Source organism: Aegilops tauschii, chromosome 6, assembly GCF_002575655.3.
Source record: "Aegilops tauschii subsp. strangulata cultivar AL8/78 chromosome 6, Aet v6.0, whole genome shotgun sequence".
NCBI classification, from domain to species: domain Eukaryota; kingdom Viridiplantae; phylum Streptophyta; class Magnoliopsida; order Poales; family Poaceae; genus Aegilops; species Aegilops tauschii.
In genome coordinates this window covers 472,452,939-472,476,212 of record NC_053040.3, presented here as the reverse complement: position 1 = coordinate 472,476,212, position 23,274 = coordinate 472,452,939, and the positions used below count along the sequence as shown (strand labels likewise).

At 47.2% G+C, this 23,274-nt stretch overlaps 2 protein-coding genes across 2 annotated transcripts; both read left to right on the top strand.

Moving 5' to 3' along the window:
* Positions 1–13,317: 13,317 nt before the first annotated feature.
* Positions 13,318–16,395, top strand: LOC109770925 (BTB/POZ and MATH domain-containing protein 2-like). Its single transcript, XM_073502204.1, has 5 exons — positions 13,318–13,489; positions 14,027–14,199; positions 14,248–14,676; positions 15,869–16,296; positions 16,383–16,395. The coding sequence occupies exons 1-5, from the start codon at positions 13,318–13,320 to the stop codon at positions 16,393–16,395; spliced, it is 1,215 nt and encodes a 404-aa protein (XP_073358305.1).
* Positions 16,396–21,641: 5,246 nt separating this feature from the next.
* On the top strand, positions 21,642–22,901 carry LOC109770926 (BTB/POZ and MATH domain-containing protein 2-like). The gene has a single exon (XM_020329638.2). It carries the CDS (start codon positions 21,642–21,644, stop codon positions 22,680–22,682), a length of 1,041 nt encoding a protein of 346 aa, XP_020185227.1. The 3' UTR covers positions 22,683–22,901.
* The last annotated feature ends 373 nt before the right edge of the window (positions 22,902–23,274 follow it).

Here is a 23,274-nt window from a genome sequence, read left to right as displayed (position 1 = left end):
GCTACGTAAATCTGCCTCTGACTATCCTTAAGTAGCATCGTTCCACTCTTCTCTCCTAACAATCTTAGGTATATTTTCTCTGGCCTTCTTTTAATCAGACTAGGTGGTTTCAACTCGACAGTGCGCGTGGTGAGCCACATGGCCTTGGCAACAGCACCATTCTCGCTCTTTCTTCCATCTTGCCGCGTGCAGACCTTTAGCTGGAGGCCTGGTCTTGACAGAAGTAACACCAAGGGCGTCCCTTCAGCGGTGACCGCAAGTTGTGGGTCCTCATTGGTTTCCGAGTAAGTTGTCCTGTCCATGAACATTGTCTGGGAGATGTGAAACGTCTCCATGCCCATGTCAAGGGAGTAGTCAGGATACCAGTTCCGGACGCTCCAATGCACCTTACCACGAGACACAATGGCGTCGGGATGCTTACAGTCACGGATCCCTCCAGCTGTGTCAAAAGTTAATTTTATAGGCTTACTCCACCTTGACTCACTGGATGAGAACATATAAAGGCTGGGCGGGCCGATGATTAACACTTTAAAGAAGGTCGAGTAGCCCGGTTGCAAAGACTGTTGCTCTGCGCTCGACGAGTAGTCTGTGATAGAACTTTGGATCGGATAGGTTAGATCATTCCGGTGAACCTACCTTCTGTCTGTCCAGACGAGCTCGATCCAGTGCCGGCCATGGTGAAGTAGGGGCCGGTGACGATGTGGACAGAGAGTGAACGGCGGCGGTGGTGGAGCTTCCCGTGAGCACCGCGCTAACCCTAGATCGGTAGGGATTGTGGGTGGGGATTGTGGCAGCGATTAACCTCGCGAATAGCGCCCCGGCCCCCACCTCTGTTTATATAGCGCGGGTCACAGGGGCCCACCAACCATGGTTTGGTTGGGCGCCCCCGATCAGGGCGCGAGTCAGGGGCCCGTTCGACCCGTTGGGCTCGAACCGGAGAGAGATCAACCTAACATTCTCCCCCTTGATCTCAACTTTACTTTTAACTTTATACTTTCTAGTTTATCTGTTTCATCACATATTGGTACATAGAGCATGTTTCATCGTCACGGCTTAATTGCCGTTAGAATCATACAGCTACAACATACTTTATGTTCAGAAACAAATTCTGTTCCTTTTGGGCCTATCCAGAAATCATAAGGCTTTCCCTTAAACCCATGCCGGCTAAGTGTTCCTTGAACACATTGGGTGGTAAACCTTTCGTTAGCGGATCCGCAAGCATATCCTTTGTCCTTATATGCTCGAGACTTATAGTTTGATCCTGGATTTTATCTTTCACAACATAATACCTTATCTCTATTGTTTTGGCAGCATTACTCGACTTGTTGTTGTGAGCATAGAATACTGCGGGCTGGTTATCACAGTACATCTTTAGTGGTTTGTGAATGCAATCTACCACTTTCAAGTCGGGTACAAATTTCTTTAGCCATATCGCCTGCCCCGTGGCTTCGAAGCATTCTATGAATTCTGCATACATCGTGGATGATGCAGCTATCGACTGTTTGGAGCTTTTTCATGAAGTAGCTCCCCCAGCGAGGGTGAATATGTATCCTGGCGTGGATTTTCTATCATCTCTGTCCCCCGCAAAATCTGCGTCTGAATACCCTTTTATCTCTAGGGAATCACTTCTCCTGTATATTAGCATGTAGTCCTTCGTGCCTTGCGCATAACGCAATGCTTTCTTTACCATCTTCCAGTGCTCTAGGCCTGGATTCTCTTGATATCTACCGAGTACCCCGGTGATAAAAGCTAAGTCAGGGCGAGTGCACACTTGTGCATACTGTAAGCTGCCAACTGCCGAAGCATATGGTACTGCTTTCATTTGATCGATCTCATACTGGTTCTTGGGACATTGGAATTTCCCAAAACTATCGCCCTTGACTATTGGAGCAGGTGTGGCTTTACTCGCATGCATATTATACTTTTTAAGAATCTTTTCTAAATATGCCTTCTGAGATAGTCCTAAGACTCCATTGTTCCTATCTCGGTGAATTTCTATGCCCAAAACATATGATGCTTCACCAAAATCTGTTATGTCAAAATTTGAGGATAAGTATTTCTTTGTTTCTTGTAGTAGACTAACATCACTACTAGCAAGCAGGATATCATCCACATACAAGATTAGGAAAATATATTTCCCATTTTTAAACATTGCATAAATGCAATTATCCTCAATATTTTCTTTAAATCCAAAACTTTTAATCGTTTGATTAAACTTTAGATACCACTGCCGAGAGGCTTGTCTTAATCCATAAATGGATTTTTTCAGGCGGCATCCCATATTTTCCTTGTCTTCCATGATAAAACCCTTGGGTTGTTTCATGTAGACCTTTTCTTTTAAATCACCATTCAGAAATGCCGTCTTAACATCCATTTGATGTAACTCTAAATCAAAATGAGCAACTAATGCCATTATGATTCTGAAGGAATCCTTACATGAGACTGGAGAAAATGTCTCATTGTAATCTATCCCTTCTCTTTGTGTAAATCCTTTTGCCACGAGTCGTGCTTTATACTTGTCTATATTCCCTTTAGAGTCATACTTAATTTTGTAGACCCATTTACACCCTATTGTTTTGGCTCCTTTGGGAATTTCCTCTAAGTCCCAAACATCTTTGGAACTCATCGATTTCATCTCGTCTTCCATTGCCTTCATCCACTTCGATGAATGAGGGCTTCTCATGGCTTCTTCATATGAGGTGGGATCTTTTTCCATATGAACCATTTCTGTGTTATAAACTTTAAAGTCAGTAGAAATAGCTGACTTTCTTGGTCTTGTAGACCTTCTAAGGGCCTTAGTTTCTGGCACATTTTGTGCCTCAACTTCTGGCACTTCTTCTAAAATTTGCTGTTGCACCTCCCTTTCATGCTCAACAACGGGTTCAGTCGGCTCCTGACGGACAGGTTCCGGGTCTTCCCCCATAGCTGTCATGGGTGGAGTTGCAACTGGTAGTGAGAAAAATGGCTCCTGAATCATCGGATTAGGTGCATGGACCTTTTCTCCTCAAGATCAATTTTCCGAGCTACCAAGCTCCCCCTCATCATTTCGTCCTCTAAGAAGACTACATGTCTCGTTTCTACAAACTTTGTATATCTGTCTGGGCAGTAGAAACGAAAACCCTTTGATCTGTCTGGATAGCCAATGAAGTGGCAACTCACTGTTTTGGGATCTAACTTTGCAATGTTTGGATTAAACATTTTGGCCTCATCAGGGCACCCCCACACCCTGAAGTGTTGTAGGGAGGGCACCCTTCCTGTCCATAGCTCGTACGGTGTTTTGGGCACCGACTTGCTTGGTACTCTATTGAGAATGTGAATGGCGGTTTCAAGCGCCTCCATCCATAACCCCAATGGCAAGTTGGAATAACTCATCATGTTGCGCACCATATCCATAAGTGTACGGTTGCGCCTTTCAGCTACTCCATTTTTTCTCCCAGAGTGGGATACATTAAAAGCACCTGAGTTATCATATCTTTTTCTTGCCAGAATTTCTCCCGCCATACGGGATTTTTGACATAATATTATGTCAACTTTACCCGTTACGCAGGTATTTTCCCAGACTTTTCCCACCATGCGGGTTTTATCACAATCATCTTTTCCCGCCATGCGGGTAATTCCCTGTAAGGGAACATAAATGCCAGAATTGGCTCTTTTGACTGCATATTCAATCATCAAATTTAGGAATAAATCTGAATGCTCTTTGGCACACATGCTTTATCCGACATTGGTCAAATTAAACACGCATGTTGCTTGTTTCATCTCAAATCATGTTGACTGAAAAATCTTCTTCATAGAGAGTACATGAAAGACATTCATCAACCAAGACTCTCAATGATATATCTCTTTTCTTTTGATGCCATTCTTTAGAGAGAACATACTCCCTCACGTTATGACCTTTCTCGGTCATCTTTCGGGTCACAAGTACCCAGCCATTCACTTTCACGAATGAAAGCATGGAAAACTTTTAGTCTAAGAAAACTTAGCCAATAATCAATAATAATGGGCATAAAAATAACCCTACGTTGGTCTGGTTAAAAGAAATGCACATTAAACTTTTGAAACTTTCTTTTATATTCTAAATCACCGTTGCCGCAGAATTAGAATAAACATCATCCTTCCACATTAATTCCATATCACCGTTGGGCGGAAAAGGAAATAATGCATATAACTCATAAACAATGTGATGATAATATTTCTATTAAACAACTTTGCTAAGAATTAATCATCATCATCAACTTTATTGAAGCGGGAACAAGAAATATACATTTCTCTAGTTCAAGAGCATTTCTTGATCTTTATCCGTTCTCTGAAAATTGATCACTTTGATACAAAATTTATCAGAGATTTAAACTTTGAACATAAGACTCATAGAATTATAGCACTGTTATCATCAACGTTGGTCAGAAAATAACAATACTATATTTTACCTTTAAAACAAATATCTTTCCTTTGTCATAGTGGAAACTATCTGCATCTTATTTCACCCACAGGGGAAAAACATTGCTAAGAACATCTATTCAAAAACAATTCTGTACTCTTTTACTCACTAAGCAATTTTAACCGGTCGATTCAAAAATGCATTAGAGAAGCAACAATTTAATCTTTTACTTTAGTTCTATTCACTTTTAAAAGAGCACCTTTAAATTTCAATAATAAAACATGATCATGTTATTAACAACGTTGGTCATAAAAATAACATAATCATATTCATTAATATTCACTTTAACATGCTCTTAAAAACTTAATTCTATCTAAACTTTTATTTTCTTTGTAAAAGAGCACTATTAATTATTTACGCAGCGGAAAAATATGAATAAAAAATTCATGAACTTTTTACTTTTTACAGAAACATTTCTTTGATCAAATAAAAATTCATGAACTTTCTTTTTCTTTTCAGAAACATTTCTGTCATTTTTCTATTTTCTAAACAAATATTCGTTGGAAAAAATTTGCATAGAAACTATATATAAGATCTGCCCAAAAGCTGGACAAAATTCATCAAAACTCTGCTGTGTAACAAAATAGCAGAGAAACCCCTTCTTTTTGTGGTGTATGCAGCCTACAGTCTGCTACTGCGGGCCGCGTGGTTGTGGCCCGAGCGACGCGGCCCACGGCCTGCGCGCTGCGGCAGCCGGCCTCAGCCCAGCGCGTGGGCTACGCCCGCGGCGGCAGCCTTGGCTTCTTTTAAGCCCAGTGGCCCAGCAGCGGGTTAGGTTATCGATCTGGGCCGTCCGATTTCATCCGACGGTCGACCGCGCCTCTCGCTAGAACAAAAACGAGCAGCCCGGCCACCCTATCGAAACCCTAGTCTCCTTTCGATTCTTTCTCTCCGCCTCGCGCGCCCCCGCTCTCTCTCTCGCGCACTCCGGCGGCAGGCCACCGCGCCGCGCCGGTCGCCGGCGACGGCGACGAGCGCCACCGCGCCGCGCTGCGCCACGCGAGCCTCCTCCTTTTCCTTCCTCTGTTTCTCCCCGTCTCCCGCAACAGAGAGCGTGAGAGAGAGAGCAGAGAGGCACAGCTGGCCTAACCGATGTGGCGGATGGGGCCACGCCGGCCACCGGCGACGGCGACGAGCCGCGCTGTGCGAGCCTTACCTTTCCCCCTTCCTTTCTCCTTTTCACCCATCGAGCCGGCCTCTGTGATGCAGCGGGGTCGGGGCTCCGCCGGCCGCCGGCGGCGACAGCGCGCCACCGCGCCGCGCGAGCACCCTTTTCCCCTTCCCCTTCTTTTCTTTTTATTTCCTTCTTCTCTCTATCCACCGAAACCACTGAGAGAGAGAGATCAGCGATGCCAACAGAGCCCTGCTCTGCTCCTTTGTGCGATACAGCGGCGCCTCCCCCGCCCCCCTTGCCGGTGCGCGCGAGCTCCCGAAGGAGAGCGCGCCGCCGTCAAGCGCTTCGGTGGTGGTGCCCCTTGCCCCTTGCGGGGTAGTGTTCTTCGTCCCGGATCCTCGGCGTGCCGATGCGATTTGGGATCGAGAGGAACGGCGCGGCCGAAGCGGCGGCACAACTTTGCTTTGAGATTTCTTTGCCCTCTTTTTGCTGTTAGGGTTCTTTGGGGAGGGGAACTTTTTTCTTTGTGATCTATTTCAACCGAAAAAATCCTATACCCAACCTGTGTGATACCATTGATAGAACTTTGGTTCGGATAGGTTAGATCATTCCGGTGAACCTACCTTCTGTCTGTCCAGACGAGCTCGATCCAGTGCCGGCCATGGTGAAGTAGGGGCCGGTGACGATGTGGACAGAGAGTGGACGGCGGCGGTGGTGGAGCTTCCCGTGAGCACCGCGCTAACCCTAGATCGGTAGGGATTGTGGGTGGGGATTGTGGCAGCGATTAACCTCGTGAATAGCGCCCCGGCCCCATCTCTGTTTATATAGCGCGGGTCACAGGGGCCCACCAACCATGGTTTGATTGGGCGCCCCCGATCAGGGAGCGAGTCAGGAGCCCGTTCGACCCGTTGGGCTCGAACGGGAGAGAGATCAACCTAACAGTCTGCACTAGTTAGGATGGTGTAGCTGCTTTCACGGAAGTCCAAATGTCCGCATAGCGGGGGAAGCACTTTGCACACGCCGGCAAGCAGATTGCACACGGCCAGATGAACAACAGACTTGCCGTACTTATAGCCAGCAGCAACGTTCGGGGAGAGGCGCACGAGAAGGAGGCCGCGGCGCGTAGTGAGCGGCTCCGCGCCGTCGAGGTTGCACGCGTCGGCGTTGGGGAAAAAGGAGCTGAGAGAGCGGCGGGCGAACACCGACCGTGGCGTCCCCTGTCCGGAAGTCGGGGTCCGTACGGTCGAGCCGTTTCGGGGCCAAGAACCCGGCGAGGAAGCGGCTCGCCCCATGATCATCCGGCCAGCGACGATGAAGGAAGGAGGCGTCGGCTACGAGGCGGCTCCAGCTCTTGCACGTCACGGCGCAGCGGAAGAGAGCTGCCTCGCCTTCCACGCGGACGAGGATCTCGCGGACGGCGTCCTCCGGGAGCGACACCGCCTCCGGCTGCGGCGCCGCCGTCTCGTCCATCTTTCGAGCTGTAGCGTGATCGCGTCTGCCGCGTACGTATGTCCGGCTGGACGAGGATCGATAGTATTTGCAAGGTTATGTACGCGATGTCAATCAAACTATGTTGCGTCCCGATCGATCCAGCTATAAATTGTGGTTTCCCACTAAAAATTGGCCGGCCCAGCATGTTGCATGGCTTGTGCTGGCCGAATTAGTACGGCAATTTTTAGTACGAAACCACAATTAGTTCATCGGCTTTTGCACGAGCCGACAGCGTCGACCTTCGCGAAGACGCGGAGCCTGCGCCTCCCATCAACTTACGGCTGCACTGCACGACAAGCTGCACCGGTATACTCACGCCGCCTCGTACGTAGATAGATGTTGCAACAGAATCCTACCCAAACACGAAAAGCCACCTCTCAAATCCGACCCGATCTCTCCCTGCGCACCCACCTCATCGACCCCATAAAAATCGCTGCTCAGAGGCAACACAAATCATCTGCGCCCCCGCCTTCGCCTCCGCCGAAAACAATGGGTGAACCCAACTCCAGGATCGTCGCCTGTCTGAACCCGCCCACCATAGCGGAGTTGGACGCCTCCCAAGGCCTCCCGCCATGGATCACCCTCGACACAAGGGTGTACTTTGCCCAACGCCACAACTCCACCACGGCCGGAGCCGAGACAAGCAAAGGCCACGCCGTTCAGGTCTCCATCTGCTTCGCGCACCCGCCGGCCCTCTCCTGCGTGTGCATCCACTGCCCCGGCCTCCAGCACGCCAACTTCGCCGGCGAGCCACGCGTTGTCCGCTCTGAGAAGCAATTCCTTCTCCTGCACCTGCCGCTCAACTGGTCCACCAAGTTCGTGCGGCGGTCCAGCGAGTACTACATGTACCAGGCCGTTCCGGGGAGACCACCGACGCTTACCCGGATTCCGGACCAGCCGGATCTTAGCTTCCTCGTGCCACGCGATCTTGGCATTCACTGTTGTAGCGACGATGGGGAGTACATCCTGGCTGGTCTGTGCCCGAGCCGCGATGATGCTCAAGGAGGATATGAACTTCACCTGTACTCGTCGGTGTCGAGAGCATGGACCAGGAAACCTGCTTATCTGGAGAAACCACCGATTGAGGAGCAGCTTCCTGTTGTGTCGCACAAGGTAATCCCCCTTGGAGGGAGCCTGCTAGGCTGGGTCGATCTTTGGAGGGGTATTATGGTGTGCGACGTGCTCTCTGATGAGACTGTGTGCCTATGGTTCATCCCACTTCCTGGCCTGATGCCTGGGAACGAGGCTGATCGTCATTTGTGCCCATGGGTCATCCATGACATCACTTGTACCAATGGATTGCTCAAATTAGTCGAGATCGAACTTATTTCTTTATCCCAAAAAGCAATCAAGGCATGACAGAATATCTTCCGGATGAAACTTGTGATGATACATCCTTTGTGAAACAAAACAATGATTCAGACGCCATGGAGCCTCAAAAGTTCATGGTGAAGACATATTGGTTGTGAACCCAGACCATTCTGCTTTGTTGGCTGAGCTTGGGGACAACATTGCTGGTAACTCATCAATAATGAACTTGTTGACATCTTTCCCCACCCTGAGCATCAATGGTGATGATGTTGTCCACATTAACTGCTTGGTGAGGTTAGACATCAAGAAGGCGCAAATGATCTCTATTGACATGGGAAATAAAGCACTGAAGACAATGGTACCCTGTCCTGCTGCTGAATTGGATGACCACTGCCCCCACTTCCCTTGTGTGTTGTCAAAGTATCTTAGCAACACTCTAGCTTTGCAACAGATTGTACGAGCAAACAACTCTGGAACTGTAACTGAAAATCAACAACTCAGGTCTTGTGCTCAGGATATAGTCGATATACCAAATCGATCTCAAGATACTTACCCCCAAATCGTACAGGCAAGCCACTCCGTAAACGTGACTAGAAATCGATGCCCGAGTTCTCATGCCCAGGAAGTAGTTATTGCGCCAAATCGACCTCAGAATGGTGGGTCAAACTTGACATCCCATGAAAACTTTGGCTTGTTGGATACATTAACTACTAGGTACAATGGGAGTCACGTTGGGTATGCTGATTGCACACGCTCGGGCCATGTCAACTACCAGCATGCATTGCCATTGCAGCATCAACCAACATTCCAACCTAACTCGGTACATCTTGCCGGATGGATCTCATCAGGCCCAATGAATGCTCATCGAGCATACCCTGTGGTTAACACAGCCGCCTTTGGACGAATGATGCATTTGTTTCCGTTGAATAACTACCGCCCATTTTAGCCTCCATCACAGGCTCCCGAGCTGGCAATGCCCAACACACTTTCAATACCTACTGCAGTGGGCGGCCACTTTGTTCATGGCAGCAGGCGCCCAAGGGCTCATCGAAACTCACCCTATGAACGGCCCGCCAAATGATTTCGCAAGCCAATGAGGCCTTTTCTAGGTGGTGCACCTATGAAGACCTTTACTAGGTGGTGTAACCACATTGTTACAACCGGACCATATCATGATAATCTCATGTGTTACTCTTTACAATTTCTTGTTACAAGCATTATAACAACCATAGCCACCGACGGCTTTCAACATCTGACCACGAGTTGCCTTTCTATATTGGTCGAGCTCATAAGCGTTTTAGCTAGCATTAGCGAGTGAGTGAATCATTGTTGTTTCTAGTCTAGGCTAATGTAATCAGTGTATTTGTATTACTAATTTAATTTTTACTATCGTTTCAACTTTTTCTTTTTGCTAGAACTATGGTTGCATCTATATGTCCTACTGGTTGCAAAAAAAATCACCTTATTTTGTCTTCCTTGATTAGCTGACTAGAACTAGTGTTAAATGCTAAAGGGATGAAAATACTCATCGCTGATCTTAATCACCTGTTGCGCCATGTTTGTGGTCACGTCGAGAACACAGAGACGTGGGGTTGGTTGCAACCGTCATGTGATAGCATGTCGCTTGAGTTCATTCTATTTATTTTCTCTTCATGGTGCAGTTGTGAAAATTAACTTGGGGTGTTTAACTTCTCTCACACTCGAGGCCTGAAAAAAATACAGCCAACATCAAGTCCATCTTCACAAATCCTTGCTTTCACAGTGATGATTTCCTCAACATTTGTTACTTCTCAGCATCACCCACATGCACAAAGAGCCTACTTCTTCCGCACGTTTATACAAATCAAAACTAAATGGATAAATTTCTCAAATATCTTATGAAAGCTACTCTCTTTAAAATAGACCTCGCTAAGCATCAGAAATTGAAGTTCATGTTGGGCAAAACAAGTAGCGAGCTTAACAATGGTGATCACGACTCACCCAATGCCGAAATATGGTAAGAACAGAAAAAAAATCCTTGTGCCGTCGCTTTTGTGCCTAAACTTGACGTACATGCATGCATCTACCACTTCCCAAGCCGGAAAACAAATAGTGCCAGCCAGTCCATCTCCAACAACACGATCTTCGAACGGTTAAGCCCATCAAAACCGTGAGGCAACTCAAACTCCTCCATCACTCCTGTCTCAGTGTCAGCGATGTAAATCTGTCTCTGACTATCCTTGAGTAGCATTGTGCCACTCTTCTCTCCTAACAATCTCAAGTATATTTCATTTGGCCTTCTTTCAATCTGCCTAGGTGGTTTCAACTCGACAATGCGAGTGGTGAGCCGCCTGGCCTTGGCAATAGCGCCATGCTCGCTCTTCTTGTCGTCTTGCTGCGTGCAGATCTTTAGCTGGAGGCCTGGTCTTGACAGAGTTAACACCAAGGGCGTCCCATTGGTGGTGACCCCAAGTTGTGGATCGTCGTGGGTTTCCCCGTAAATTGTCCTGGTCATGATCCTAGCCCGAGAGATGTGATACGTCTCCATGTCCATGTCAAGAGAGCAGCGGCATGACCAGTCCCCGACGCTCCAATGCACCTTGGCACAAGACACGGCACCGTCCGGATGTAGACAGTCGTGGATCACCTCGGTAGTGTCCAAAGTTAATTGTATAGGCTTGCTCCACCTGGCCTCGCTGGACGAGAACGTGTAGAGGCTGTGCAAACCTAGATACCTCCGGCCAGTGATTAGCACTTTGAAGAAGGTCGAGCAGCCCGGTTGCGAAGACTGCTGGGTTGCGCTCGAGGAGCAGTCTGCCCTAGTTAGGATGGCGTAGCCGCTTTTATCAAACTCCAAATTGCTGCTTAGCAGGGGAAGCACGTTGCACACGCCAGCAAGCAAATTGCACACGGCCAGACGTATGACCGACATGTTGTACTGCCGGCGGGAGGCCAGGCACACGAGGAGGAGGCCACGACGCGCGGTGGGTGGCACCGCGTGGTCTAGGATGTGGGCGTCGACGTCCGGGGAAAAAGGAGGCGACAGAAAAAAATTATATGAGACCAGGTCTCACGGTTAGCAGGTGAGACCCACCCTGATGGATGACACGTGGCATTTACAAATCACAAAACATCTAATCCCCCCTCCCCCTGATTTTAAGTGGGGGGATTTGTGAATGTCACGTGTCATCCATCAGGATGGGTCTTACCTACTTCATAGAATTATTTTCCGGAGGGGACGGAGCGCCGGCATGGGCCGAACACGGACCGGGGCATCGGGACGAAAAACGTGGCGAACATGGGCTCCCCCGTCCGGAACATGTGGTCCGTACGGTCCAGCCGTTTCGGGGCGAAGAACCCGGCGAGGAAGCGTCCCACCCATTGATCATCCGGCCAGCGACGACGAAGAAAGGAAGGGTCAGCTACCAGGCGGCTCCAGCGCTTGCACGTCACGGCGCAGCGGAAGAGAGCGGCCTCGCTTTCCACGCGGACGAGGATCTCGCGGACGGCGTCTTCCGGGAGCGACACCGCCGCCGCCGCCCTCTCGGCCATCTTCGATCTCTAGCGTACGTGATCGCGTCTGCAAACGTGTTTGTGCGGCTGGACCTGGATCGGGTATCCGCAAGGTTATGTATTTTTTTTAGGAGAAGGTTATGTACGTGATGTGTCAAACTTACGTCCCGGGCGACTCCGTTACAGGTTGTGATTTCTTGGGCGAAAGCAATTGGCCGGCCCAACATGTTGCATATCCTCTTGCTCGTCCAATCCTACGCACAGCCGCTCGGGTGAGCCAGCCCATTTCAGCATTCCCCTGCTGTGCAAACATTTCTCCGGTTTTTTTATTTTGCATTATTAGATTTTAGTTAATTTTTCACTTTAGTTTTCTAAAATCATAAATTTTGAAGAGAAATATTTTTAAAATTTTCCAAAGATTTTTCGAAAAATGTGGTTATTTTCAAAAATTACATTTTTTAATACAAAATTTCGAAACTTTGGGCACATTTTATTGAAGAAAATACAGAACAAAAAAATAAAATCAATACAAAAATAACAGGGAAAGTTAAAAAAATCAACAAGAACCTTCTAGATCTTCATAGATTGGGAAAACTAGACTCGGAACATTCAACCTGCAATCATTAATCAAGTAACCTTATTTTCTCTTTCATTTTCATCCTAAGATCCTCATCAACTTTTTGTTTTCCACTACTCGCCCATCCTCGTCGCCAGCCCCCATCCAGTGCCCTATATGTCGTCTAGCCCCTCCCCCACAACCGCGACGGAGACTACATCGGCATCGTCCGTCGGTGTCCCGTCCTCGGCACCATCATGGAAGCCGAAGAACGTTACCCGGAGGGACCCGCGACGGAGGCGGCGGGGGAGGGAAGCAGCATCACATGGAGGGGATGCGAACCTCGAGGAGCAGCTTCCCCTCCCCCTCTCTCATCCGCCATGTCCGGAACCCCGTACCCCGTCTATCCAGCCGCCGACAAGGATCCGACGGCCGATCGGGGCATTCCGGAGAGCTTTCCACCAACACAGAGGCCGCCGGCGGACATCTTTCACTTGCCGCAACTCGTTCGGGTGCGGACAAGCACGGGCACAGACGGTGCCTAGGCTGCACACGACATGTTCGGCGGAATGACACAACAAGACTCGGTATGTTCTTTTTCTCCTCTTCGACGGGCATTTTTCTGTTAGGGAGAACAAGAAAGATGATAGATACAAGCTCATATTGGATGTGCAAAAGGAAATGATGGATTGGGACTGGGAGATGGCGAGTAAGAAGCTGCAAATTCAGAGGAACAAGATCGAGTTGGAGAAGAAAGAGGCGGCGATGAAATGGGAGCTCGAGAAAGCCAAGACATTTGGATAGATTGAGCTTGAGAAGGAGAGGTTGCGAATCGCACGAGACGCAAAGGATGCGAAGATAACGTTGGCAGACGAAAAGCTCTTGGATGACCATGCAAAGAAGTTGCTTGTGGGGATGAAGAAGAAGATCAACGAACGCAGGAAGTACGAGGCGGTGAGGGTGGTTATGACAGAAGCAGAAGAGGAGGCAAGGATGCATGTGGAGTATGCGGCAAGGATGGCCGTGGAGCAGGCTGCATTGATGGCGTCTGGCGAGTGGTCCGTCGCGTTCGATTTTGCTTTGGCATGTTTGGATTTTGTATGTCTTTGTTTCAAACTGTTGAATTGTGATGAATTTGCGCCGTGTCATCCATGTGCATGTCTTTTATAGATTTAAGATCCACATTTAAGATGTGTGGCTGTGCAACAGGTCAAATAAGGGGCCGCCCGACGCTGTCCTCGTACACGCCCGCGGGCGTATAGGACTGGATTTGCCAAGGCCGATTATGTGTTTTTTTTTCGGGCACATTCGAGGTACGCATGCATGCATGGAATGGCATCGGGTAGAGATGAAAAGCCAGCGTGAGTTAAAGTCTGCATTTGGAGTCCCGTAGTCAGAAACAGTAGTAGTAATTGTGTGGAGCAAGTCCCTAGGAGCGTTTCGTGTTGGCGCCGTTCACATCCTCTGACCTTTGGCATCCCTTGCTCTACATAAACCGGGGAAATGCCTCGGGGAGAAGGCAAGCTTAGCCAACAGAGAACAAGGAAGGGAGTTATGGTGTTTCGTCTTCCAGCGTGAGTGTATAGCTAACTAGCCACTGCTTGCCTTGCTCCCGCGTGTGCAGCCGCGTGTGGAGGTTGGCAATGTCTTCCGCCGTCGCCGGCAAGCGGGCACCACCTTCTCACGTTCCACGACTACTCCATCACCTGCAAGGGCATTCCCACCGGACAGTGCGCCAAGTCCCGCAACTTCACAGTTGGCGGCCACCGCTGGCGCATCGACTACTACCCCAACGGCATAGGCTCGTCGGTCAAAAACCACGTAACCCTCTGCCTAATCCTCGACGAAGATGTCCCAGCGGGTGTCAAGGCAAAGTACAGTTTCTGCCTCGCCGGCGAGACGGAGGAAAAGCAAGCAGTGGGGCTGGCGTCGGCGGCGGTCAGCAATTTCTGTTCCTGGAGCAGGAGTTGCAACAAGTGGGACCGATTTATCAAAAGGGAGGACCTAGAGAGCTCCAAGCATCTAGAGAATGACCCGTTCACCGTCCGGTGCGACATCGTCGTCGTCCATGGTTACTCTCCGGCGGACCACGCAGTGAGCTTCGTCTCGGTGCCGACATGTGACCTGAGCCGGGACCTGGGCGAGCTCCTCGGCACAGGGAATGGTGCCGATGTGGTGTTTGAGGTCCGCGGCGAGATAGTCGCTGCACACCGGTGCGTGCTCGCGGCTCGATCCCTGGTCTTCCGCGCTGAGCTCCTCGGTCCGATGAAGGAGCACTAGTAGAAAAAGAGGCTTCCATACGCCTCCATTAGTCCCCAAAATAATCGAACCGCGACCAAAGGGGTCTTTAGTCGCGGTTCGGGAGGAGACCCGCGACCAACTATCTGGGCCAGCGCGCTCGGTCAACAGCTGGCGGACGGGAGGGGCTTTAGTCCCGGTTGGCCTGGCCAACCGGGACTAAAGGTCCTCAGGCTGGCCCGAAGGCCTTTAGCCGCGGTTGGCCAGACCAACCGGGACTAAAGGTTAGTCCTTTAGTCGCGGTTGGCCAGACCAACCGGTACTAAAGGCCCCATCAAAGTTTTTTATATGAAAAATCATCTACTAGAAAAGCTACATCCGAATTTAACAGGGGAACCCGTTAAACATTTTCAAAATCCTCAAAAACCTAACAGAAAAAAAGATACGGGGCTTTTAAGATCTGGAGAGGCAAAAAAATTCAAAAAATTTCAAATTGTGGTCAAACAATGGTCAAACTAATTATTCTAGAATATTAGTGTTACTAAATAATTATTTCAGTTTTTTTTAAATTTTGGTCAAATCTGGTCAAACTGTGGTCAAACAGTGGTCAAACTAATTATTCCAGAAATATTAATGTTACTAAATAATTATTGTTTTTTAAAACAATAGTTTCAAACTCAAACAGTGAAATGTGTCACTTCATGCTCAAGCTAAATTCCTGAGGGTTAATAGAATTGACATCCTACTATTGTCAGGAAAACAACAAGTGCAGACTTGAAAACGAGGGAGAATAGAATCCGGAAGTTAAGCGTGCTCAGGCTGGAGTAGTGAGAGGATGGGTGACCGTCCGGGAAGTTAGATGATTTGGAATGATGAGGGGTGATTAGAGATTAGAGGATAAATTGAGCAGTGATGAGGGGTGGTGATTAGATATTAGAGGTTAAAATAATTCAGAAATTTAAAAATAAAATTAAAATTAAAAAAATTCAAAAAAACCAGGTTTAGGGGGGGCTAAAACCCTAAACCTGCGGAGGAGGCCTTTAGTCCCGGTTAGCCACGAGAACCGGGACTAAAGGTCCTCCGCCCCGACGGACCCCTGGCGCCCACGTGGACGGGCCTTTAGTCGCGGTTCGTAAGAGGCGCGACTAAAGGGTGGGTCTTTAATCGCGCATATTTAGTCCCGGTTACACAGCCGGGACTAAAGGCCCATTTTCTACCAGTGGAGGGCAATGCCGTCGCCGGTGTTGTTGTGCGCGTTGAAGACATGGAGGCGGAGGTGTTCAAGGCGCTGCTCCGTTTTGCGTACACGGGCTCGCTGCCGGAGACGCGGAAAGAAGACGAAGACGTTACGTGCCAGCATCTGCTCGTCGCGGCGGACAGATACGGCATAGAGCGGCTGAAGCTGATCTGCGAGGAGAAGCTGTGCAAGTACATTGACATCGGCACGGTGGCGACCATCCTAGCGCTGGCCGAGCAGCACCGCTGTGAGGGGCTGAAGAAGGCGTGTTTCCATTTCCTTGCCGCTCCGGCGAATTTGAGGGCGGTCATGGCCACCGACGGCTTTCAGCATCTGAGCACGAGCTGCCCTTCTATCATAGTTGAGCTCATGGCCATGTCATTTGGCGCATTAGCTCAGTGCTCGATCCAGAGTGTCAGGTACTCCGTACTCGTAGCAAATGGTGGTTCATGGTTTCTAAACTTTGGTAATCAGGCTGCTGTCTTGTACTCCTTTTTAGTATCAGATATCAGATGTGAATTTTTTTTTGGGGGGGGGGGGGGGGGGGGGGGGAGTGCCATGTGGTATTTCGCCCTGATTTTGTCAGTTCATTGCGTCTATGCAAAGTAGCAGGAAGCCAGTTAAGACGATGCTAGAGGTGAGAAAAAAAATTACTATTACGGTGCTCAAATTAATCTAGCATACCCTTTAAAACTCTCTCTCTCCAAAAACAAAAATGGTTGTTCAAAAAAAAAAAATGCTAAACCTACTGGGAGTTTTCCTACGGATCGAACTTACGAGCATAGTCTCTCATACTCCTGAATTTTGATGTGCCCTTGCCACCTCAGTCCTAATTTGAACTTTGTATTACTATTTAGGTGTACGAAAACTCCTAAAGATACTGTCAATATACAGTTCTGATCCACTCTAGCAGATCCGGATCCTTATGTGCCCCTATCCATAATCTGTACCCCCTCCATTTAAATGAATGGGGCGCACATGCATCCCAAAACTGAACGTTGACCATAAATTAGACCAACTAAATGTGGATTATACGTGACAAGAATTGTACAATTGTATTCATATTTGTTAGAAGTTTTCAATGGTATATGTCTTAAGTTATAAAAATATATACTAGTATTATTTATCCAATTTATGGTCAAAGTTTGATTTTGGAATGTGTTCATGCCTTATTCATTTCAATATAAGAAATAGAAAGTTAAGAAGTGATCCTAACTCATTTGGTTAGGTGAATAGATGTATAACCTAGCCACTGAGGTTCAAGTCTGCTATGATACGAGTTTGGATTTTTATTATTTTGAAGACGAAAAAACGCTATAGGGGCCTCCCTTATTGCCTTCCTTTCAAAAAAAAAATTTAGGATGTCTTTGCATGTATATTTGGGGTGAACATGAGGTACTAAAACATAAGACTCTTTATTCACAAAAAATCTATGGGTAGAAAACTTCAGGATGTGTGCCATCTTTTTTTGCGGGAAATCGTTCTCTGCTATTAACCGTCTATCATAGCAGTATAAGGAACATCTGAAATAACAACTACCGCTAAGTTTTGCACTCTAATTAAATTATTATTTAGCACCAATATAATTAGCATTTACTCCCTCCATCCCAGAATAAGTGTCACGAATTTAATATAACTTTGTACTAAAGTTGTACTAAATGTGCGACACTTATTTTGGGACAGATGGAGTAGCACCTTAAGGTGAGGATAAGTAAGAGTGGGAACTGGTATCAGATAATTTCACACGCTGTTCAAAAAATCTTCCGATTCAACGATTTATCTTCCGATTCATCGCTACTCGTGGGGTGACCGATAAGATCATGTCTTACCTTCACCGTTTATCTTTTGAGCCGACTTATCTCTCTAGCAAGCGATTTATCAGGAATCTATCGATAATCGGGCTATTCCTAGCACTATGTTTGCAAAAACTATGCTTATTTGTGTTTCACGGACATTGTTATGCAATATGTACTATATTGTCCTATTTTATTTGTCATTATACGTGGTTTCAAAGGCTAGGAATCAAGGTATCAATTCTGTCCAATATTGTCTTGGTGTTGAATATATCATACTTTAGTGTTGGCAGCCTCGAATTTGCAAAAAAATAATGGCTGATTAATAGTCGACCGATAAAATCGATTAATCAGTCGATTTTTGATTAATCTCTAATACGCAGGTGACCGAGACGCTAACGATAAGCGATATCCTCAACATTAATTTCACATATCCCGTATTCGACGAAATTCCTACATGGAAATTAAAGATCAACATCTGAACTAAATTGAAATTGAATGTGGATGATGTCCGGATTTATTTTACCAATACATATACAAATGTGACACCAGTTTTGGAAGCAGATATGGATATGAAAAATGGAGATATCAGCATCCATATAAAAATAGAGATGCCAATTTTAGCAATTTCGTCCCCACAAGCCAACTATCCAACATACAAATGCAAGCAAGTAGTCAAAAATTGTCATTGATATTCAAAAGAACTTTCCAACGGTAGAACTTTTTTGCATGTAAATCATTATTTGTAAGTAAAATTGATGGGCAAAGTTAAGCGCAAAATTTGAGGAGGCCTTACACTTTTGGAAGGAGAGTGTGTAGTTGTTCAATTACGAGATAGTTGAGGCATGCATCAATTCAATATGCTTTGAGGTGTTGATCCATGCTATAATTTTGTGTTCTCTAACCTACATGCCTAGATCCTCTACTTGCAACCCTAATGAGCAGTGGCGGAGCTTCCTTAGGGCCAACCTGGGCCATGGCCCCCCTGCTTGTGTAGTTTTGTTATATTATTAACACATAACTAGAAAGGAATGATGGCGTTTTACCCAATCTTTGATTGAATGGCCCCTCCTAGCTACATGGGTTATAGCCCATCCTATAGTTCTGATCAAGCTCTGCCACTGCTAATAAGCATCATACATACCGTATTTGTGTCTAGATTTGTTGAAAGATCCGTTGATGATAATGTGAATAAAGATAAGGAAGTACCATCAATCATGTTAGAGGAATTTATCAGCAAGGTTACTCACCCTAGACATTACTCTCAACTAGGGAGTCTCGCGCCCATGCATCCATGTCGAGGGGAACAATGCCTCTTATGTGGAGCTTCACAGTGGGCGTATTGACAAGAACAAGGACTCCAACATCCTGACTACCAAGCCCGTGGAACAAGATATTTGGAGGCCTTTGGAGAGCTGGCAGAGATGACACAAAGAAGAGCCTACCTATAGATGTAAAAATAATTGATTTCCTCATGGTTGGTTGAGGCTTTGACGAGTGTCAATGGAAATGCAGAGGGGGCCTTCTACGATGGGATTTTTTTTGTTATACTAAATAAACTTCACTTGGCTGCTTTAAACCCAAAGGTGATCTTTACTTGACCATGATCATATAATATGCTTGTAAAGGGAGGCGATGTCCACGTGCATAAGATCTTTTAAGGGTGTGGAGATTGTGTTTGTTGATTATGAGGAAGGTGGTGGGCCTTGGCGCTCTGGTCTTTGTCTCACATGATATCACCTCATGTGATCTCAAATAAACCTTATCATGGGCAACTTGGCCCCATAATCCTGTCTAAAAAATAAACGCGCGGGAGGTTCAGGCTTGGCTCTCGGGCCGGGCTTAGGCTCAGCTTTGCAACCTGAAGGAGCATTTGGGCAGGCTCGTTTTATAGCTCTTTCGGCTTACACATGTGTGCGTACTGGAAAACAACATTTAGACCAGGCTTTCGAGCTTGTTTTCAGGCCTACAAAAAGAGACATTTTCGAGGTTCGGGTCGAGCTTGGTCTTGTAGTATGGGTTTGGGCTTTTTCAAGTTTGATCCAAAACCTGGCCTGCCCGGCATGATCAGGCTTAGTCTCAAGTCTATGCCCAACTAGACCTCCTATTCAGTGCTTTAAGCGCAAATATTTTTGAGAAAAAAGCACTAGTTTGTTGCTGCAGTGTACAAGCGCGCGCGGACACGGGCCGGCCCATGACTCACCATGTCTGTCGCTCGCTGGCACCCATCGTCTATAGATTGCCTTTTTCAGCTCCTTCTGTCAAAATCTGTTGGGTCCAGCAAGAACAAATAGAACGTTTCTTTAGTATTTAAATTTTTGGTGAAACAAAAAGATGTTCTCGGGTATAAAAAAATATCACAAATTAGAAAAAAATGTGAATTTTAAAAAGTTCATGGATTGTAAATAGTTCATGAATTTGAAAAATGTTCATGAATTTAAAAAATAATCACAAAACTGAAAAAAGCTCGTGAATTTGAAAAAATCACGAATTTGACTGCTGACCTTTTGCACAAAGTTAATTAGTTTGATAAAATTTTGTCGTTATAAATTGGAAAAATCTTCACGGGTTTAAAATATATTCATGACTTTGATAAAAAGCTAACAGATATGAAAAAGTTCATGACTTTCGAAAAGTTCACAAAACTTGGGGGAGGTGGGGGGAGTTCAGAAAACTGAAAAGTGTACACTAATTTGAGGAAAAGTTCATGAATTTCAAAACGTTTTCTAATTTCACAAAAAAATAACACTTTTCTTAATAAGATCATAAATTTGAGAAAATTTCATAAAACTGATAAATGTACATGACTCTGAGGAAAGTGCACAATTGGATTTTTTTTCAAATTTCAAAAAAATTCACGCACTTGAATAATGGAAAATGAAAATAAATTTTCTAAAAGAAGAAGAAGAAGAACGGACTGAAAAACGGAGTGAAAACCTTGACCAAAGAACAGAAACCAAGGAACCAACTGGAAGTTTCACAACATCGCAAGATAATGTCGCACTAGATGGGCCAGCCCATTTAATTCTTTCGATCGGCTGCAGTGGGCGCCATGTACAAATGCACTGTAAATGACGCCGTAAGCGCCGAATAGGAATTCGCATTCCCAACCTCTAGTTTGTTTTTGTTTGTAATTTTCTTTCTCTAGTTAACGGAATAACTCTTTTCTAATTGTATTGAATTGTAAAGTTTTCGATTTTATAATCTTTGACAGCACTGTTCTTTTATAACAATAGTAATCCAAAACGAGTATTGCAATGTGTGGGCAATGAGTACTACTTCCTCCAATTCAAAATAAGTGTCATAGTTTTAATTTTAAACCACAACATTTATTTTGGATCGGAACTAAAACCACAAGGCCTATTTTGGATTGGAGGGAGTATTCCATTAAAAAAACCTGAGCAATTACTGATTTTTATTTGTAAAAACATGCGCTACTTTATAGGATCCGCACCCAAGGCACCCCGGTATTAGCCCGGAGCCACATCGACCTGCAGCGTGCACGGATCTGACCAAGACGATGCAACTCCGGCCGTGCCACACCTGCCCATCCAGCTGCACTGGCACACCATCCAGTTGACGCCAAGCCAATCGGTCAATCGCCAGAGGACACAAGGACCAGCACGCGCCAGCGTCCACTCGAGAACCGGCGCCCAAACGGACCGGCGGCCGCCGCGAGAGGAAGCCTCGCCGCCACCGTCGGCTGCGCCAGCCTTTGCTTTGCCTGGCGGCGTCGTCCAGAGGTAGTGCAGCGGGAGGAAGTACGAGAGACGGCGGCGGTTAGGTCCGAGACGCGGGCGTGTTTTTCGGATCCATAGACCTAAACCGACCATGACTCGTGGTGCTTTGGGCGACTCTTGAAAGGAATCCATATGCTTCCTCCCCTTCCACCGCCTACCCTACACAAACCCGTCACGAAATTCTACGAGATCGTTGCGAGCGAGCTCCCAATTCCGCAGAGCAGGTCGGCGATGTCGCCGGGTTCGAGGGCCTCCATCATGCCCGACGACGCGAGCGGGCACCACCTTCTCACGATCCACAGGTACTATCGCACCAAGGGCATCCCCACCGGACAGTGCGCCAGGTCCCTCCCTTTTATCATCGGCGGCTATCGCTGGTGCATCGACTACTACCCCAACGGCGTGTGCCGCGAGGTTGCGGATTACATATCCCTCTGCCTGGTGCTTGACGAAGATGTCGTGGCGCCGGTGATGGCCCAACACGGCATGCGCCTGGCCGGCTCGCCGGCAGAGGAGGAGCGAGCGGTGCCGCAGGTGTCGACCCAAGCGGAAAGATTTCTTTCGTGGACTGCCTTGTCATTCACGATGTTCATCAGAAGGCAGGAGCTGGAGAGCTCCAAGTATCTCAGGAACGATTTGTTCACCATCCGTTGCGACATTACCATCCTCAACTATATCCGCGGGGTGCCGCCCTTTATCCCGGAGCCCCCGTGCGACCTGCGTCAGGAGTTCGCCAAGCTCCTCGAGACCGAGATGGGCGCCGATGTGGTGTTCGAGGTCGGCGGCGAGACCGTGGCGGCCCACCGGTGCGTGCTCGCGGTTCGTTCGGCGGTCTTTGCGGCCGAGCTCTTCGGGCCATTGAAGGAGGGCAATGCTGCCACCACCGGGGTCGTCGTGCGCGTGGACGACATGGAGGCGGAAGTGTTCAAGGCGCTGCTTCGTTACGTGTACACCGGCAAGTTGCCGGAGATGTGCAAGGAAGACGAAGACGTCACCTGTCAGCATCTGCTCGTGGCAGCGGATAGGTATGGCATAGGGCGGCTGAAGTTGATCTGCGAGGCAAGGCTGTGCCATTACATAAATGTGGACTCCTTGGCGATCATCTTGGCGCTAGCCGAGCAGCACCATTGTCAGGGGCTGAAGAAGGCGTGCTTTTACTTTCTCGCCGCTCCCGGGAATCTGACGGCCGTCATGGCCACCGACGGCTTCCAGCATTTGGCAACAAGCTGCCCTTCTATTATGCTTGAGATCATGGCGTTCTTGGCGCATTAGTTGAGTGACAAGCTATGGTTTCTAGACTTATGATCAGGTAGCTCCGTAGCTGTCTTAGTATGTCGCTGCATCTATCCTAGTTATGATCGAGATGCAAAATTGCCCCATTGTGCCTCTGTCTTGTCAGTTCATCGCATCTCTGCAACTGGGAATTAACCTCCAAGTATATTGGAATCGAAGGGCATAAAATGCTCAGGTTTGTTGGGCAATGGTAGCCATGGTTTGTAGGTCTTTGGCATGAGTTGTTGCTCTTGTTATAGCAATTGATACTGCATGGTTTCTGAACCTTATTAACTTATCTTTCCATCGCTTAGTTCTTATCGGTACATGGTTTCATCTACCCTATCAAATTGTTTCAGCAATGTCACACTTGCCAATTTATCATGGATGGCTATTCTCCAGGTAGCTGTGCTGATTGGCTACTGTTAGTTATCTAATTTTATTCTTTCCCGTGCAAATATAGAATGCCCTGGATGTGTAACGCAAGAGAATTGTGCTTCAAGGAGATGTCAAAATAGCCTCTGATATACCCTGCCTTTTAATCAACACTAGTCGTGTAAATTTCTCCCTTTTGCCTTCTCATGCATAAAAT

Excerpts from the sequence above, each read along its gene's own strand:
- LOC109770926 (XM_020329638.2), top strand. The coding sequence starts at position 21,642 with ATGTCGCCGGGTTCGAGGGCCTCCATCATGCCCGACGACGCGAGCGGG.
- LOC109770925 (XM_073502204.1), top strand. The coding sequence starts at position 13,318 with ATGAAGAAGAAGATCAACGAACGCAGGAAGTACGAGGCGGTGAGGGTG. Across the intron at positions 14,200-14,247 it reads TCGACTACTACCCCAACGGC|GAAGATGTCCCAGCGGGTGT; the intron begins ATAGGCTCGTCG and ends CTAATCCTCGAC. Across the intron at positions 14,677-15,868 it reads TCCTCGGTCCGATGAAGGAG|AATGCCGTCGCCGGTGTTGT; the intron begins CACTAGTAGAAA and ends CCAGTGGAGGGC.